Source organism: Ceraceosorus guamensis (assembly GCF_003144195.1).
Source record: "Ceraceosorus guamensis strain MCA 4658 unplaced genomic scaffold IE81scaffold_29, whole genome shotgun sequence".
Lineage (NCBI taxonomy): Eukaryota > Fungi > Basidiomycota > Exobasidiomycetes > Ceraceosorales > Ceraceosoraceae > Ceraceosorus > Ceraceosorus guamensis.
Window position 1 is genome coordinate 224,875 of NW_020290024.1, and position 18,457 is coordinate 243,331.

The 18,457-nt window shown below is 55.8% G+C and overlaps 8 protein-coding genes across 8 annotated transcripts; 5 read left to right on the plus strand and 3 right to left on the minus strand.

Annotated features, from left to right (window-relative positions):
- Positions 1-119: 119 nt before the first annotated feature.
- Positions 120-966, plus strand: IE81DRAFT_125349 (hypothetical protein). The gene has a single exon (XM_025510217.1). The coding sequence runs from the start codon at positions 237-239 to the stop codon at positions 711-713; it is 477 nt and encodes a 158-aa protein (XP_025369667.1). The 5' UTR covers positions 120-236; the 3' UTR covers positions 714-966.
- On the minus strand, positions 594-3,986 carry IE81DRAFT_323473 (hypothetical protein). Its single transcript, XM_025513961.1, has one exon. It carries the CDS (start codon positions 3,575-3,577, stop codon positions 995-997), a length of 2,583 nt encoding a protein of 860 aa, XP_025369668.1. The 5' UTR covers positions 3,578-3,986; the 3' UTR covers positions 594-994.
- An 859-nt stretch (positions 3,987-4,845) lies between these two features.
- Positions 4,846-6,087, plus strand: IE81DRAFT_125301 (hypothetical protein). The gene is made up of 2 exons (XM_025510216.1): positions 4,846-5,569; positions 5,683-6,087. The coding sequence occupies exons 1-2, from the start codon at positions 5,092-5,094 to the stop codon at positions 6,033-6,035; spliced, it is 831 nt and encodes a 276-aa protein (XP_025369669.1). The 5' UTR covers positions 4,846-5,091; the 3' UTR covers positions 6,036-6,087.
- On the minus strand, positions 6,006-7,693 carry IE81DRAFT_341401 (Ribokinase-like protein). Its single transcript, XM_025515648.1, has 4 exons — positions 7,438-7,693; positions 7,208-7,340; positions 6,898-7,102; positions 6,006-6,814 (listed from the first exon to the last, which is right to left on the minus strand). The coding sequence occupies exons 1-4, from the start codon at positions 7,555-7,557 to the stop codon at positions 6,139-6,141; spliced, it is 1,134 nt and encodes a 377-aa protein (XP_025369670.1). The 5' UTR covers positions 7,558-7,693; the 3' UTR covers positions 6,006-6,138.
- Positions 7,694-8,134: 441 nt separating this feature from the next.
- On the plus strand, positions 8,135-8,803 carry IE81DRAFT_347438 (putative NEDD8 precursor-ubiquitin-like protein; the record flags this gene model as incomplete). The annotated part of the gene is made up of 6 exons (XM_025516143.1): positions 8,135-8,146; positions 8,218-8,233; positions 8,331-8,336; positions 8,407-8,438; positions 8,542-8,679; positions 8,717-8,803. 6 exons carry the CDS (start codon positions 8,135-8,137, stop codon positions 8,801-8,803), a joined length of 291 nt encoding a protein of 96 aa, XP_025369671.1.
- Positions 8,804-9,616: 813 nt separating this feature from the next.
- On the plus strand, positions 9,617-13,649 carry IE81DRAFT_125385 (hypothetical protein). The gene is made up of 6 exons (XM_025510218.1): positions 9,617-9,985; positions 10,072-10,151; positions 10,216-10,510; positions 10,588-12,180; positions 12,258-12,647; positions 12,726-13,649. Exons 1-6 carry the CDS (start codon positions 9,716-9,718, stop codon positions 13,317-13,319), a joined length of 3,222 nt encoding a protein of 1,073 aa, XP_025369672.1. The 5' UTR covers positions 9,617-9,715; the 3' UTR covers positions 13,320-13,649.
- Positions 13,514-14,537, minus strand: IE81DRAFT_347440 (hypothetical protein; the record flags this gene model as incomplete). The annotated part of the gene is made up of 4 exons (XM_025516144.1): positions 13,514-13,565; positions 13,661-13,827; positions 13,930-14,172; positions 14,253-14,537. 4 exons carry the CDS (start codon positions 14,535-14,537, stop codon positions 13,514-13,516), a joined length of 747 nt encoding a protein of 248 aa, XP_025369673.1.
- A 360-nt stretch (positions 14,538-14,897) lies between these two features.
- IE81DRAFT_366622 (hypothetical protein) lies at positions 14,898-17,738 on the plus strand. Its single transcript, XM_025517023.1, has 4 exons — positions 14,898-15,855; positions 15,948-16,008; positions 16,105-17,514; positions 17,637-17,738. Exons 1-4 carry the CDS (start codon positions 15,320-15,322, stop codon positions 17,727-17,729), a joined length of 2,100 nt encoding a protein of 699 aa, XP_025369674.1. The 5' UTR covers positions 14,898-15,319; the 3' UTR covers positions 17,730-17,738.
- Positions 17,739-18,457: the final 719 nt, after the last annotated feature.

An 18,457-nucleotide genomic window follows, 5' to 3' on the forward strand; every position in this document is an offset into this window, starting at 1 on the left:
CGAGTAGTCCCGCATTTTGGCGCACCGCCTCCGATCATGCACGACGCACCAATTCGACAAGTCCACATGAATTCACAGTCGTGAGTCGCGAGTCTGGCATGAACGCCAAGGCCGGCCGGCGTCTCTCTCTCTCTGCAGCGACGATAGACCCCAAGGCCACCCACCGATCGCTGTGCAATTGACATCGGCACATGCATCCGTGAGGGACATTCGCGCTTCGATTGCGATTGCAGCGGATGGAAGCACACGCACCTGAACATGAGTGGCGTATTCACACCCACACCCAGTCAAAAGGTGGAGCAGCGACCGTTGCTTGCATCTGGATTCAAGTGTCTGCTGAAGGATACCGACACTCACGATTCCCAACGGTCAGTGGCGCAGAAGTCGGCCGTGACATGCAGCGGAGACCAAGCGAGCCAATTGCGAATGGGCGATCGCCTTTTGAGACGAGCAACGAACGAGTCACCAGGCGTGAGACGCATGGTGTCTACAGCGGGCGCAGAGGAGCGCACAGCATGGTAAGGTCTAAGACGACCCTTCGTCACTTTATAGTCATCCTGTCGCGAAGCACTGCCACTCCAAAAGCGTGCCTGGTGCACAGCGATCAATGTCATTCGAATTGCAGGTCAAAGATCTACGTTTATGATTCAGGATGTCATGGTTGCGTGGGTAGGGGGGACGTTAGAGGAAAAGTGGACCTTTCGAAATTATGATGGATGCGTGGTTGGAAAGGGTTGAAATGAGGCCGGGGCTCGGTCAGGGATTGATATGCTTTGATGACGAGAGAATGGGAATGAGCTACAGATTACTTCGCGCTTGACAGTGCGAACGTGAAGGGATCGAGAAGAGGCAGCCGGGGCGACTGCCGAGGACAGGGTTTGAGCGCACTTTGCGGCTGTCCATACGAGCGATGGAGCTCGAAGCGCAGTTGCGCTTGAGAAAAGTAAAAAAAAATTCCGACTTTTTGCGTACTTGGGGGTTCAATGTACACGATTCAAAGTACGGCCTGGGGAGATTGTTGCGGGACCACCGTGGTCAACGCAACTCTCCTAGGTCGGCTTGGATAGCCCGACCTGAGGTTGTAGCGTTGCGCGGAAACATTGCCGCCGAGGGGTGCTGAGGCATTTGGCACGCTGTTCGTTTCTGCGCCGAGACTTGTGGAGACCGGTCCAGGCGGGGCATGCTCTGCCAAGTTTGGTGTTGGTACATTGGATGGTGCGATGGCAGCAGAATCGCCAGGACCACGGGGCAGGGGGGCCGTGAAGGTGAATGGATACGAAGCAACAGAGGGGGCTGTCGCTGGCCCCCAGCTTGTTCCTGGAAGCGCTTCTCCAGCGCCGAAAAACTCGCAACAATCTCGTTCGGGACAATGCTTGCCGGCAAAATCGGCCGCTGAGTCCGCCCTCACATTGTTTGGCACTCCGTTGTGGCCAGGGACCCATATTAGGATGACTTTGGTCTTCTTCAGATCGTTGATCAAATGTCGGATCGCTTTGAGCCTGTTCTCTGCTCGGGGGTCGCTCGCCCTCGGCCAGTACACCGTCTTGAGCCAGGTGTTCTCACCCCTGTCCGCAACAGCCAAGATGGCTTGTTGGCAGTCTGAGAAGACTACAAGACGTCCTATGGAGTGGTGCGATGCCGTCAGCACAGCCATGTAGATCCCGTGCAGCTCAGCTGTCAAGGCAGAGGAGCCATTCGGCAAGCGCTCCACTTGCGTCGGAAATTTCTCAAACACCGCAGCCGCTGAGGCCGTCCCATCCATCTTCCTGCTGCCATCCGTCCAAGCCAAGGCGGTGTCTTCCTTCGCTTTGTACACCTCGCACATTTGATTGTGCCACTCTCCTGCGCTCAATCTTGTGTCGTAGATGACGTGGGAGGCGACGCGACGCCCGTTTCTTAGCGTGTACGCGGTGCTGGCAGTAGGATCACGTCCAGGCAAACGGGCAATAGCTCGTGGTGTTAAGCCGCTGGCAATAGACGGCATCACTGCTCTAGATGTGATTGCCGACGAGCCGGATAGATCGATGGGTCGCGCTGCTGAAGCAGCACTTCTGATGACGCGACGAACGCCGGAAGAGTGTGCCTGAGGACTGATAGGCGAGACTGCTTCCGTTTCGTTTTCTTCGTCGTAAAGACTCACGTCAGAGGCGGAGTCAAGCACAGCGAAGCCTTCCAACTCGTATTCTTCAGCATTGTGTCTCGCGAGGGTGCGAGGGGACAGTTCAGACTTTTTAGCGTTGGCAGCGGTGACGCGGACCCTGTCTCTTAGGGATCTTCGAGAGGAAATTCTGGTGGCGGCGACACACGTCGAAGATCCTTCAGGGATTCTTTGCGTGCTGTCGACGTTCGCGAAATGGCTGGGATCGTCAGCATGGAGTGAATTGGTAGTGCCTGACAGTACGTCTAGCGACTGTGTGGGCAGAGCGGCCAGCTCCTGGCTCTGTTCAGGCTGGAGCTGTGCGAAGCGCAACGACGATGCAGCAGTGTCACCTTCGTTGGCCGGCATGCATGACGCTTGCTGAGTTGAGGAGCCTTTCAGTGAATAATGTTGGCCGGTAGAAGCCGATTGCAGTTGACGAGGGGCTGTTGTCTCTTGAGTAGCTCCGTACACTGTGCCAGTAGTCTGTGCAGACGACGTCAGCACCTTCTGCGAGCTCGACGTCGCGCATCTCACCGCAAGTGGTGAGCTTTGATGAGGAGCAGAGATGTCCGGCTGTTCGTGCGCTCTCTCAGCAGCAGTCCCAGCAGCGCGCACCCGCTTGCTCCTCAGTGAAGCTGGTCGGGCTTTGGAGGATGGTACGTCTCTGAATTGAGCGTTTTCAAGCTCGCGTATTTGAGACGAGAGCGTCGCTACCACTTCTTCATCTCCATGGTCTTTCGTTTCGCTGGTCTCTTCTGCCTCGGATGTGTCTTTCCCACTGGCCTCCACCTCTCCATGGACTGAAATGCTGGTGATAGATGAGTTTGTATTGGAGATACTGAGTATCTCAAAGTCCTCGTCGTCCTCGAGTCGTCTGGTCCCTTTCTCCAAATTGTGAGGCGATGCCACTCCTGCAGAGATCGAGGCGTGGGATGTGCGAGAGCGTTTGACCTGCCTACTGGGATAGTGAGGTCGCGCCAAGATGGGCACACGGCTTGTACCAGCTTGTGGTGCCTGTGCGAATGAAGTGTCGCTCGTCGTCTCCCGAGCACGCTTACGCGACTTTGACTGCGTTGGCGGCTCAAGAGGCGGACGGCTACCATCATTCGGCGCAGGGAACGAAGCTTGTGCAGGCAGGCCATAACCTATCTCGACGCGACCCTCACTGCCACCTCGGCTGGCGGGCTGTGCCAACTCTGCGCGCCCCAAAATGCTTGCTCCGATTTGCTGGCAAACGACTTGAAGCTGAGCACGATGGCTGATTGCCAAGTTTTCGAGACTCTGGTAAGCTTCCATGGGTACGTTCATCAGTTGGATAGATGATGAGGGAAGCGTTCGGAAGGTGAAAGAGTATCGTTGAGCGAGATAGCCCAGTAACTGATCTACTACTGACTGAAATTCTTCAGAGACGCCGCAAACAAGTGCTGAGAACGCCATGGTCGGGCCTGGCGAGCTGACGGCGGAGGGAAATGGTGTCTACAGAGATGCGTCAATGGCAAAGTGCAGAGGCGACGTGTGGTGGGCACGAGCGAACGCTCCTGGCACATCACTTGCGGGCGTGTAACAGAGCGGCTCGAATGATGCTGACGATGGATCTTTTGAACATCCACCGCCTCCTCACCGAGCCCTGAATACGGATCCCAAGCAAGCCACGTAGCCAGATAAGCTACCGCGCACCGCACCGCGCCAGAATCGGAGCAACACCTCGACAAAGCCGATAGACGGGACTGCGCCGTGTCATACCGGTCCGTCCCCTCTCCGTCAGCGGCGTAGACACGATCGAGTGATGGATGTTGTTGTGAAGGGAAGCAGGATAAGTTGGACCCCACTCACGACTTGATGAAAGCTATATAGCCGCTGATGTCTCAGTCGCTCACGGACCTCCTCCTTGCAAGTCGTGCTACACAGTAGTCGCATGTATGCATGCCGCGTCCTTGCCAGACACACCACACCGGCCGCAACGACAAGACATCAGCCAGCCATGCACCCGCCGTGCGCAATACCTATACTGCACACACAAGCGTACGCTACGCACATCACAAAGGGCGTTCGAGTCAATTATAAGTCACGAGTGCTGGTGATGGGCTGTGCATGCTTTGCCGCGGTCCCACTCTGGCGCAAACAATAATAATAATAAGCAGGCGGCATCGATCCATACCGCGGCGATCATGCAGCAAGTCACAAAGTCACAAAGTCAACAAGCAGCACTCACATTCGTGATTCAAGATTCACATTTGTCATTGAAGAGCCAGCATGACTATTCCATTAATTGCCGCTTCAAAGCACAAGCCTCGCTGCCCTTCCCGCTCGACTCGTCGCATGACAGCAATTTGAATCGAGAGGATGGCTGGTGGAAGAACCTGGAAGAACCGGCAGGTTTCCTGCTGCTGCGTGACTCGACATGCACACACGTGTGCGTGCATTCACGCAAGACTCACGACTCTGACCGAGCGACGTGATGTGTTGTTCCATGCGCTTGCTGGTGGCTTCCTTGTGTGGACTTTTCACCTTGATGCGACTAATTTGCTAGTCTTCAGCATGACCACCTTGCTCACGGGATCATCAAACACATGCTGAGCGAGTTGAAGGCGAGGTCTAAAATCCATCCTCTTCCTACACTAGCAAGTCAGCAAGTGTTCCGCAACGAAGCAAGAACCAGACGAGGCCTTCGTGGATCGCAAGAGACGCGGGCCGGCCCACTTCGGAATTTGCTGCAGTGAACAAGGACCACTGATCAGGGTGCTTGACAGGCCATTCCAGAGCTTTGCAAGAGTGCCGAGAATGACAGCTCACAGAGCGGAAGCCGCAAGCAGTGCGTCCGCTACGGATGAGTCCTTCTCGCCTTACAATTTCGTGGCGGATAATGTCAAGGTATATCCCGCATCGTCCGAACGGGACGTTGACGAAGCCGGCGCTTTGCTGGCGGTGAGGTAAGCGCATACAATAAGCACATGCTATCCGTTCGAACAATCAATGTGTACTGCGCTGACAGACTCGATTACGCAATTGCGCCGCACAGCTATCCCGAACATGCCCAATACATCTTTGGCGATTTGAAGCATCCTTCAATGAAAGCATATCGGGCAAGTCAGCTGCGTCGGGGAATCGCAGCCATGCATCTATCAGGTCACGCTTCAAACGAAGCCGCTACTGCGCATGGGACATCCTCATCGCCCTGTCCCGTCACCCGCGTGCTCATTGCCCGCGATGCAACGACGGACGAATTTCTGGGTGTCATTGTCTGGGAAGTCCTCGGGGAGCGGGTGGACGCAGACGTGCTTCAAATCGCTGCACCGCGAGGTCAGCTCTCCAGCGAACTGCCCGAAATAGGTCCCTACCCTGTCGCGCTTCACCGGCCCGCTTGGGATTTGTTTGCCGAGAGGATGGGGACAGCTCAAGAGGCATTCGTGAAAGGTAGAGACACGGTCTGTGAGTCCGAGACAAGTATGGGAGACATTTACGAACTGACAAAGCCGCATGGATTTAGAATGCGTTCGGATCTGACCTTTTCATGCCCCTTTCTGAACCTGTCTACGACGTAGTTGTGAAATACCTCTCTGTCGCACCGAGCGCCCAGAGAAGAGGGGTGGGCCGTAAGATGATGGCGGGTGTGTTCAGGGATGCCTGGGCTCGCACGTTCGAGTCATCAGCTCTACAGCCAGACAGCAGCATCTCTCTGGGACCCTTTGTGTTTCCAAATCCTGGCACTCTGGCGCGGCCTCCACGACCTCAGAGACTGGTGTACTTGGACGCAGCGCCTACTCCAGGAGCTGTGCCCTTCTACACATCTTTAGGATTCAAAGAAATGGGCAGATTTGGCGTGCCAGAGCTCATTCCGGAATGTCCGCAGATGATCAGTATGGGCTGGGATGGTACATTAGCCGACCGAGCCTGAAGCAACCAACGGCCATGCACCCGTATCTATTCTATCGTAGTCTCTAAAGAAATGGTTGACTAGTACATCATGTCTATACGCTCATCCCTGTCTATACCACACCTCACCGCTTGAGCCAGCTTGCCTTCCACTTGACGTTCGGTCTCTCCAGCTCCTCTCTGCTCTGTACCACCCTCAGTTCCCTAGCTCTAGCATATTCCACCTGGAGATGTGCGCTTGCCAGATCCTCGGGCGTCGCAGCCGAGCTCGTTGGCCCCACAAGCGACGCATCCTGGTCGTCTGCTGCATTCTTCATCCCTTTCGATCCTGCGCTCGACTCGCTTTCCTTAGTCAGATTGGCCATGTACTTTTGTGTGCGTTGCAATACCCCTTGCACGGACGCGATCGCCTGTTCTGCGGCACCTGCCAAAGGTGTGACGCTCGCGCTTCCGGGAGCAGAGCGATGCTCCCGTTCGAAGCGACCCAGTACCAGCGCCGAAAAGAGGTCTCCTACCCCGACGAAATGACCTTCCACCTCGGGGAAAGCAATGAGCCAGGGATTGATCTGTTCCGTGACTTCGTCCAATTTGGGCACATTGCTGGACTGAGGCACCGAAAAGCTTGAACCAGCCTGTACCATCGCACGACTTCCGTCGGGCAAGGTAGCGGTTATTCCCAGATCAGCAGGCAGCGGCTCAAGAGATGTGATGATGACGTGCTCGACGTGATACTTGGCGTGCAGTATTGCAAAGGCCGACAGAAGCGATGAGCGATCTGTAATGTCGACGCCTGCAAGTTGTCTTGATGGCGATCAACAAGAGAAGGCTCTGAGCTGAGCCGTGTGCCCTTGCGTAAGACTGCGAGCGAGAAGATCGCCACTCACTGAGCTTCAAAGCTGTTCGGACACACGATATTGGACATGGGCAGCAGCTCGCGATAGAGAGGTAAACATTCTTTGTCGACGTAGAATCCCCTGTCCGAGTCGCCCAGCACAGGATCCAACAAGTATATCAGATCAGGATTTGCAGTACGCGTCCGGCGTATGAAGCCGCTGACGGCGGCCAGTGCCGCAGGAGATGGTGTGTAGCCTGGCGAAATGCGCGGAATGGAATGTTCAGGTTCAGCTAACACCTCGATGCAGAAGCTGCGCGACTCGTGGATGCGCGAGGCTGTGCTACGAGCGACGCACTCACCAGTCAGAAGACGCACCCATCTGTTGAGCCCGTTCGCTTCTAGACCTGCAAATACATTGCGTAGATGCGCATCGTCCAAGCGCATGCCGCCCCATCTGCCATATCCGGTGTGGTTAGAGAGCTGCGTGGTGTTCTGAAGCACATGCGCGTCCATGCACAAAGGCGAAGAGAGTGACACCGCTTAGCTATACGAGTGATGTATGGCGATCAGAAGATCGTCACACGCTCACCACAATGTCTATGTCCCATCCAAGAAGCTGGAGGGGGAACGTCGCGCTCCTGTTGCCGACAAATCCAGAGCAGACGTGGGACTGGATCGAGAGGAGCCTGCCCGGCTCCGCGGACTGCATGCTGTGTCGGGCGACCGCAGCTACCACTGGTGCTGAGCTGTTGTGCGCCGAAACACCAACACGCTGAGCTATCTTCGGGCGTGTGAAATGCTGGAGGCGAGCTCCTGATTGCGCTGAGAGAGCAGAGAGGTACGTGTGGATGGAAGTCGAGTCAAGTGCATCAGACTCACGCCAGGAACGCATAAAACGGCACTCAACACTCATCAGACTCGTGACTTGAGTTGCAGAGCACAGACTCATCAACTAGCGCCAAGGTAGCGGTCACGTGGTGTCCGTGCAGGGTGATTTCATCATGCGAACCTGCATGGTAGAGCACCGCGCAGTACACCTGGCCGTCACTACTCAAGGCGTCCTTTGATCATCCACAACCCACGACTTGACCCCCGACAGAGCAATACCACGCGGCAGCCGCACATCTTGATCTTCCGCGCCGACCTCCGCTGCTCGGAAATCCATCGAAGGACCCTCACGCTCGCTGTCAGGGCGGAAAGCGATTAAAAGGCAGTGGCACAGATAGTCAAGGACCTTTGCAAGACTTGGATTCAGCAATCAACTCCCTTCGAAGGTCTACCTCAAGATGCTGATCAAGGTGAGTCGCCCTCATGCGTCCCCCCATCTCCAAGTGGCTTGCATCTGACACACTCCGCAACTTCTATGCAGGTGAAGACACTTACAGGTGAGTGAATCTTTGGGAAAGCTTGTGCCTCGGGAGTGCCCCGAGTCGTGCTCACTGTAGTCTGGTCCCTCCCTCTGGCCGCCTCGAACGCATACAGGCAAGGGTGAGTGCGGCAGCCAGCGCAGCTCGGTGAACCGGTACTCATGCTCTCCTCATGCCCCACGATAAACCAGAGATCGAGCTGGACATTGACAGCTCCGATAGGGTGAGTCCGCGCGCCTAAGGGTCTCAGTACTGATCTTCGAGGCATCACGCGAGGATGAGAAAGGCAGGTAATTGACCTGCAATCTTTAATAATTTCTTCACAGGTGTCCCGCATCAAGGAGCGCGTTGAGGAGAAGGAAGGAATCCCACCTGCTCAACAAAGATTGATCTTTGGTGGAAAGCAGATGCATGACGATAAGACTGCGAGGGAGTTTGGCGTAGAGGGTGGAAGTGTTCTGCACGTGAGTAGAGTCTTTGACTCTGTCGACGACATGGCAGGATGTCCGTGCTGTCTCTCGAGACAGTCTGAACAGAATACACAACGGGTTGCTCAAGCCCGAGCTGGTGCTCGAGCAGACTGCTTGAGCGTTGACTGTATACCGAGGATGCGCTGCAACAAGTCCGTCTGACCGACTCTTGGCTGACGCCGGATTCATCCACTTTACTGCACAATGCAACAGCTTGTCCTTGCCCTGCGAGGCGGGCAGTAATCCGTTCATATCGACTTGTTTACGGTCTTTCCCGCAGAGATGTTGGTCGCCTTTCAGCCCAAGACAAAACTTTCCGCCCAGCCACGGGCTGAATCCAGTCATTGGGGCACATACCCTCTGAACAGCGCTTTCGTGAGCCATCTGCTGCTGTGTAGCCTGCGACAAAGTCTCGAATGGCTCTGGCTCTGAGGATTTGGATGTAGATAATCACCGCCGCGGAATCTAGTCTCGTCGCGGGCGTGCATGGCCATGCTGGCCTTCGAGCGAGATCGAATCCATGCGCTGTGGCGAGACCAGCAGTGGCGACTCGACGTCGAGGCGCTCAGTGATGACTTTGGACGAGTGCTAGTAACCGCACGCTTAGGGCATCAAGTCGTGAGTGGCGTGCATGGCTGTATGAGCAGCCGGAACGCGTCCATCGTGAATTCGTGATCGAGTGCGAAGATTCCCGCGCCGCACCTCGACGCCCAAAGTGGCAAAGGAGCTTAAGCGTCGGGGATAGCCCCCGATTACTAGAAGCTTTTGCTCAAGGGGTGGCAACACACACCGACAAGTCCACCTTCCGGGTAGAACGAGCGGTACCGCCATGTAAGGCGAGCTTTCGTCCTTCACCCTTCACTGACGTCTTGCCCATCAGCATCCGCTAGGACAGTCGCTGCACTGTGTCTAGGGCGGTCGCCTTTCTCAAGAGTCTCCACAAGCTACTACTACTCCGGCGTGCTGCGCGAGCTGGACTCGACGCATCTATCGTTCTCACACCTTCTGCCGCAAGTCTTGCGCATCCGTGATGCCGCCTCCACACCACGTTCGCCTTTTCAACCCCCGGCTGTACCTGCTCTTTGTCCTGACGACATCTTGTGCTGCAGTGCTTGAGGTCGGAGAGGGTAGCAGCGCCATTGGAAAGGCAATCAAAGCGGTTGCGGGCAAATGTGTCATCGATTGCAGCGGAAACACAAGATTCGCGGGTATCAGCCCTTCGTCTCCCCGATATCAAGCTTTGCAGGCTGCGGCAGACCTCCATGCAGAGCATGTGGAGCCAGCCATGACTAAGTTCAAGGTGAGAGGACCATCTTGCGAAAGTGAAGGGAGAAAGCGCTCAGAATGGGTGGACTGACTCGATTTACTGATGTTCCATGCGGCAAGCTGACGGCCAGCTGGAACCACTCAAGCAAGGACAAGGGATGGAAAAGTCTTGCCCACGTCGCGGGAGAAGCGTACGATGCGTGAGCGTGCTGTCATGGTACACGACTAGTGCTCGGCGTGCTGACAGCAGCGTGCGTGACCCAGGCATGGCAAGCTGATTCCGAGCAAAGAACCAATCAAGCACCTTCCAATCGCAAAGACACACCTATTCCTTCCACCTGGCCACAAGCTACACCTGGCTGGACAAGAGCATGTAGGTCCAGCGCCCCCTCCCTATGCTCCACACGTCTGGGAGCCCGGAGGTCTCAACAACCGCGCACATGTACAGTACGTCGACAGTCAACACATGGCGAACACATCGGAGCGCAACATCGCGGCTATTCAAGCGAGCGCTGACTTTTACGCGAGTCATGTCGACCCCCGAGCCAAAACCATTCGAGTAAGTGTTTGTGACAAGCTGTTAACATCCCACACCACACATGCGCAGGCTGATCTCTAGGTTCCCCTGATCATCAGGTCTACGGCCCAATATCGCACGGACCGTACGGGGAGAGTGGCAGCGCGGCACGTCACCATCAGCCATACACCGTGGCAAGGTTTCTCGACGAAGAAGGAAAAGACCTGTATAGCAGGGTGAGCGGTGCATCAATGGGCGTGCCAACTAAGCGCAGGCTCCATCTGCCGCCCAATTACACCTACCTGGATGGTCGAAACAAAAAGCACGTTGGCGTAGTACCACCTTACCCTGAGCTGCAACGAAGACCTGGGTGGTATCCTGCGAATGCTCATCCTAGCGCCCAGTCCTCTGCAATACCGGCCCCGCTCAGTGCAGAGGACCCATCTCTCGTTGCCGTCAAGAGGAAGGAGAGACAGAGCCTCGTATTTAGCGATGACAAGCCTAGTCCTATGAACCTCAATTGGCGCCCTTACTCACGACCAAGGAAGAAAAGGCCAAACCAAGGACACGAAATTTTGGAGCGCAGACTGCAGCCTCCTGAAGCCTTATTGAAGGCGGGAGGGTCTGGTCACAAGGCTATTGAGAGCTCACTGGGCCATGCAGCGCAGACTTCGAGTGCTCATACGCCCCCGATCGATATTTCTACAGGGGGGCCGGGAGGCGCTGCAGTTCGGGACACAAAAGCCCCGAGGGTAGAAGAGAGCAGCAGCACAAAGCGTCCACGGAGTCATGCGAGGAAACGCCAGGCATACAAGAAGATAGTGCGCCACATCGATGAATTATCAGGCATCCACTTGAGCACGGACGGCCCGCCCTTTATCGGGCATGCGCTAGGCCATGCTAAGCAGGAGATGCAGACTAATTATGCGGTCGCGCTGAAAGAGGCGGTGTCGTGGCATACGAAGGAAGTCGAGCCACGCCTGCATACATTCGTATCCATGCAGGGTTTCCGGACTTGGCCTGACAAGCGCGTTGGTGAGCGCCGCAATCAAGCTCACGCCATTGGGTACGCCTTCGACAAAGACGGCCGTGCTATATTCGGCCCGCCGGAAGAGTCTTCGGGCTACAGGCCAGCCATCAGAACAATGATGTACCTGGCTCCAGGTCAGAAGTACCGGGGATACGTTGGGGGACCGTCGCCATATCTCGAAGCCAAAAAAGCCATGGAAGCGAAAGCCCAGAATCCGTCCCCGACGATGAGATGGAAGCGTCGGAAACGCGCCCAGCTTCTTGCTCAGTCGAGCTCAGCTAACAAAGAGACGGCCGAAAAGTCAGCAGGTCAGTCCTCCGCCTCAGCAATGGACAGAAAGGATACAGAAGATCGTGATCATCAGTCGCCGCCCTCCAGTTCTGCCCGCCCGCTACTCGACCTGAATAGGTCACCACCCCCAGAGCTCGAGTCACGCCTCAGGAAGCGCTTAGTCATGCCCAAGGATGCCGAAGCAGCAGCAGAAGGGGCAAAAGCAGCCGCAAAGACCACGACAGACGGCGTGTCTGCTGTGCAGGATGGAACGAGTTCTTCAACCGCAGGCAAGGTGCTCATCACGTATTCCAGTGCGGGTAAGAGCAGGATACCTGGCGGCCACGAGGCCACCGAGGCTGCAGCCCAATATTACAAGCATAATCTGAATCCGAAATTGGCCCAATTCAAAGTAAGTTCAAAGTAGAGGTGCGAACTTTCACATTCGCAAAGCTTTGAATCCGAGCTGACGCCGCTTGCCCGAGACAGGTGGCCAAGCCGTGGAACAAGTGCGGAGGTAGATTCAAGGACTCGGAGCATCTCTACACGACGGGCACGTTGTGTGACAGCGAAGGGCACGTCTTGAAGCCGGAAATTTCACATGGCGACAATGTTCCGGGACGCAGAGGAAACGCCAAATTATTTCTGCCTCCCGGGCACAAGCTAGATTTTAAGGGAGTTGAGTATGTCGGTCCTCAGGTCTCCGACTCGCCCTACAAGTCACAAATAGAGGCACGCAGAAGAATGGCTGCAAGACAAGGTCCCCCGGTCATCATCAAGGACGCCCATAAGATCAAAGGACATCACTTTCCCTCGACTATTCAGGAGGCAGCCAATGCGCATGCAAGAGATGTTGACCCAAGACTGCACAGCTTTGAAGTGAGTTGATGTCTTCACCTCAGGAAGTGCATAGAGGATGAGCTGATACGCTAATATCCCCCGCTTACCCCTCGTCAGCCTCAGACAGGCTTCAGGGTGCCCACACACACCAACAAAGGCATTCCTCCGGAGTTCAAGCACCTCCCATTCGCGAGCGGCATCGGGCGTGACAAGAATGGCAAAAGAATCATCCCCAAGAGCTTTGTGACGGGCCACGGGACTTCCACTTACAGGATCTACCTTGCAGAGGGCCAAACTCACAGCCCTTATCGCGGCGTGACTTATACGGGGGAAGCACGCACTCCTTGGACCGCAAAGTCCGGTAGCCGACACGAGGCAAATCAAGCAAGATTAGCGGCTATCCGGGCTTCGGATCCGGATTTTGGCCCAGGGGGCAGATCTTTGTCAGAGGCAGGCTCGTCCGCTCCCTCTAGAAAACTGGAAGGGACCAAGCCTTCGGCTGAGAGCAAGACAGCTCCCTCGACTGAAGGCGCCAGCCCGCAGCCAACTCGCTCCAGAAGCAGTTCTCATGGAGGGCAGTCACATCAGCAGCTTAGTGCCAGTCATCCGTCCGAAGACCATCGTTCTCACGGTCTGGACGCAAGCTCGTCTGAAAGACCTCCCAAGCGCTTTGCTTTCGATCTAAATCAGCCACCTTCCGACTCACGCTAGATGCGCGAGAGGTCACTTGGGATATGACTAGGTCACCAGATTCCGCTTTCTTCAAATCAGAAGCTGGGATCGGCCACTGCGAGAAAATTTTCCAACTTTCGGGCACAAGCATCCGCGTATGTGCGCACTGTACATCTAAAAGCTGTTGCTGTGCATCTCTGCAACCAGCGGCGCTCGCTTCTGATGCATGAGCTTCACTCCTCGTATTCACCGTCCAATTCGGCATAATGACGGAACAGCCCGTACCTGAGCGGAGTGAAGAAGACGATGGGCGCAGGTCTCGTCAGTGCTGACTCGACACCAGTACTTTATCGCCTTTGAATTGTATGCTTTAGACGCACTCGTTGAACCCTCTGCGGTCTTTGCTATTCAAATACTTGACCAATGCTGGGTGCTGAGCAACTTTGTCTCTCAGTGCAAAGACTGGCGCTACTTGGGACGCTGTCTTTGAGCTGGCAGTAAGTGACTTGATGTACTTGGGGAAAGCGTAAGTCAAGCCCTCAACGAGCTGCGCGGATTTCGACGCAGTCCATCCGGTCAGCTCAATCTCTACTCTTTCCCAAACAAAATGCCACTATGATGCTTGCGCGAAAGCAATGCACTAACGCACCTGGAATAGCGTCAAGTCTGCCGTGGTTACCTTATCTCCGTGCAAAAAGCCAGACTTTGTTGGGTTCTCGCTGACCAATTTTGCAAAGTGACCAAAAAATTTGGGCACACGATTTTGGCGAAAGTCATGCGCTCTGCTCTTCGCCTCTGACTTTTGATCCTCGTAATAGAGTGATGTGGCGATTGGGTGGTGGGTGTCGTGAGTCTCGTTGCTCAGGTCGAGGATGGTCAGAGTGATTGCGTTCTGGTGGTGCAAGATGGTGCAGACTTGTCAGCATGCATATACACAGCACGATGCAGCGACAACTTGGTCAGACTGCTCACGACGGCTGCCCTATCCTCTTCTGACCCATCGCCAGCCAAGCCCAATCTTGGAGCCAGATAGGCCAAAATGGCCGGCGTCTGACTCAGACTGAAACTTTTGCCATTCTCTTCCATTTCTAGCACAGGAGGTGCGAAATGACCCGCCCGAGGTGTGATGAAGGACTTCAGCTCCGACACGTCGTCATCGTCCGAAAAGGCAACATTGGCTGCTCTGAATGCCAGACGGACGTATTCTCCGCGTCCTGGAATTGTGGGCCAATACTTGAGCTTGTATGTTGCCGACATCACTCTGTTTGCGAAAGGGAACGACCTTGAATCGCTGCTTGATGATTCTAAATCTTTGATTGGACTTCCAATGTGGTTGGTGGCCAGACAACAACCCAGCGACCAGCAGCTAGGCAGGTTGTGTATGCAATGACCGCTATCATTCAAATCACGATTGCTGCGCGCTTGCTGTGGAGAGCTGCATGAACGGTGCACGTGCACGGAAGACATGTGGAGCAATCTTGAATCAAAATAACAACGCTGCCAACAGCTGCTGCCTGCCCTTGTTTAATATACGCGGTCGGGTTCGCGTAAATCGCGTCACGGCCGCGCCCAACTTCGCGACGCGCTAGCCCAACACCTGACACACAAATTCACAGTCAAGGCTACCGACCGCTACACACTCGATCCCGACTTGTCTGCTGCGTGCATCCAAAAAACCGTGAATCACTCGCAGAAAATCCACTGTGACTGCGCTTGTCGCAAGCTTCTTGCATGATAAGACGAGGTTTGTGGCAGCTGAGGCTACGCTTGATCGCTTCCATCCCAACTCGAACCCTAGCTGTTGGGGTAGCTCGACCGCATACCCGCGGTAAACAAACAGTCACGAGTCAAGAGTGTCTCGCCCAAAGACGAGCCGGAACGGTGCTTGAATCGGCCTACTCTCCTCTCATCAAGAGGCAAGCGCAAGACGCGGAACGAGTGACGAGCTCATCAGTTCCTGCGACCACCGTGTTCAGCTGCGCACGTCTCCTATCCTCCCTCGCAGTCCAAATGAGTGGACTGTCTAGATCACATCAGTCATGACCGTCCCCATGTGCGCGTCGTTCGAACCTACTCCCGGCTCATCCGTGCCTTCGCACGACCGGCTGGCTTCCGCTTCCTCTTCCAGCTCTGTTGGAACTCGTGCCACGCCCAGCCGAAAGAAGGCCAGATTGCTGTGGCGAGGAGCGCTAATGTTGGAAGATGGGACCCATCTGCCCGGCGTGGCCTTCGTCAGCACTCTGGGTTTCCTGAGCGGCACGAGTCCTGCTCGACCCGACACTGCGCCAGCTGGGGGCCACGATGAAGCACGGCAGATCCTGGATCCGCAAAGCGATGCGCTGGTACACTCGGACTCGAGCGCGGCCGCCGATGCAGACGCCGACGCGGACCTGTGTCTTGCCCTCGAGATGGTCCGTCATCGACCTTTGCGTATCGGCAGAGCCATATTGCGTGCCCAGAGCGGTCAGGATCATGTTGGGGGCCGAGCTGTGCCAGCGCCCTCGGCCCTGGCAAAGCGATCGTCGAGCAGTGGAAGCGCGAATTACGAATGGAGGGCAAGCGGCAACGTCAGAATGTGAGTCGATGCGTTCGAGTCGCATACATGCACGTGCGACTGATCGGGGATGGCCGCGATGCTGATCTGGCGAATTGCCTACGACACGACAGGTTCATCGATCCGTCAGAGCCGGCAACAATCAGATACTTTGAGCGACACTTCTGCGATGAGGTGAGGGGCCGGACAAGATCCCAGTGGAGCCTGAGATTCGTCTGTTGGTGGCCAACGGGCGATGAGCTGACGAGACTCTCTTGGTCCCACAAACAGGCCATGGCGAGCGACCCTTCAGCGATGCCCTCGGAAAGTGCGCAGGTACTTCCTCTGCACTTAGAGCATGGCCCGCTCTCATCGCTCGATGCGCGCCATGTCTTTGGTCGACCGCAGTCCACATCTCAGAACGGGCAGGACAGTGGAGGTCAGAGTGATGATCCCTTTTCTGCCTCGTACGTTGATAGCCAAGCATCTGGCGGGCTCTTCGGGCGGGGTCCGCACGCCAAAGCAGGCATTGACAAAGTCTCTACAAGTCGGTCCGGCCATGTCACCTCGCAGATTGGCATCTTTGCTGTGCGAGCAGCGAAACGTTCACCATCAGTCGAGAACAACACTCAGACTGCAGGGGAAAACAGTACTGCGTGTGTGATGCAAATGGTGGTCGGACGCAAGGTCATGCTGGACGATCCGACGAAGACCGAAGGGAAACAGACAGCCTCCAAAAGCAGTATGAGCGGATTGATGCAGCCTCCAAACGTCACTCGCAATGTGCCTCGGCGGCCGCAGAAGCGCCACAGCGAGCCCAATCGCGTGCCTGAGCGGCCCGCACTGGCTTTCAAGCTCGATCCGCCTCAAGCTTCCTCAGCCTCGGCGGCAGGCGAAGGGTTTAAGGGGCGCCGGGGCCTGTCACACAGCAAAAGCGTGCCAAGCCTGACGTCCTTCAAGGATGTACTTGGTCTGACGCCTGTAAAAGAGGAGCATGCGACCCCCGAGAGAGAGCTTGGCGTGGGCGAGACGCAGACACGCGAATTGGAGACTGATGCGGACGCAGGAGGTCCACTTCACAATGGGCGAATTAGCGAGATGCCAGCCAAGCAACCTCGAGGCAACCACACGCCTGGCAGAAGGGGGGAAAAGAGACGAAAGATTGCACCACACGACTCGCAAATGCTGAGCTCGGGCGGCCGGACTCGACGCCAACAAAAGCCCGTGCTCAGTGCTGACTTCCTTGACACCGGGCGCAATGTTAAATTGGAGGAGGCTGAACAGTCTGCATGGATGCAAGAGAGCCAAGGCGTGGATAGCTCTCACGACCGACTCGACTTGGACACGGATGGCACAGGTTTTCTGGAAGACGACGCCTTTGCGGGCGACAGTGTGACGGATTTCGGATCGCAATCCGCTATGGAGCTGAGAGCGTTGAAGGTGGACCAAGGCAAGCGTTCGACTACTTTAGCACCCGCGGACACAGGACGCAGCTCCGCCAGCACCTCATTACACGAGACAATGTCTGATACTCCAGTGCTCAACCATTGCGCTTCGGTCCACACCGCGCTTGAAGCGCGCAACAGGGCGACAATCAAGAAGCTCGTCCATCATCAGCTCCTGGGCCGGGGATTGGAGCGCAAAGACGAGGGTTACATAGCTTGCTTTGGAGCTACTTGCACTGGCACAGCAGTCGCTCTGGTGAGTTCTCCTTGCCTATACTGTGCTGCATATTGCTGTCGAGCATAGTTCGCTGACGTGCGTCGATGCCTTTGTCGGTTGCTCTCCTTTATTGCCGCAACCGATACGGATGCTTCATCCAGCGTCACACCATCGCAACCACCCCTCTCGACCGCGCGCAAGCTGCTCAACTCGTCACTTCGCATTTGTCCATGTACTTGTCCGATAGCACTTGAGAATACGCGTTGTACATCATCAACAGACTGTCATTGTCGCTTTGAAATCGGATGCTTCATTCCCCATTGTGGGACCTGCACTTTGCGCTTGCTTCAGCACATGGCCGTTCGGCAGCCGACGACATCGTTCGGAAACGCGAGCGCGCGACGCCCGCTCGAGGACCCTTGACCCAAGCGCGATCCTTCGTCTCATCAGAATGGAGCTCACGCGTCTTGAGGCCGCGCGGTGCGCCAAAGCAAATGACATTGGCACCGAAGTATGTACAGTGATGCTGACCCAAGAGAGCAGCGATGCGAGCGTCAACGGAGAGTAGTACACGTATGCAAAGAATCCAGCGAAAGAGAATGCAAGGTGACTGGAGTGATGCGGCAGGCGAAGAAAGCGAATCAAGGTGACGAAGGGTGGCCAGATATGAAAGGTTCGCTGATGGTGCATTAAGAGTGATGCGGAGAGGCGAGAAGAGTCGGACCTTTCCGCGAGGTTGTGCGAACAATCTTGGAGAGTTTCCGTCTAAGGCTCAAAGGAGCAAGCAGAAAGGACGAAGCTCGAAGGCCAAAGTTGCGAGTGGATGACTAGGCCCGGATGCAGATCGAAGCGTTCCAGTGACTAGAGATGGTGCAGCGTGAGTGGGTTGCAGAAGCTGGGCTGCACCAGCCCGGTGCTGGTGCTGATGTAAGCGATCAGGCCTGTCACTTGCTCGGATGGCGTGTCGAAGGGCCTCGACAGG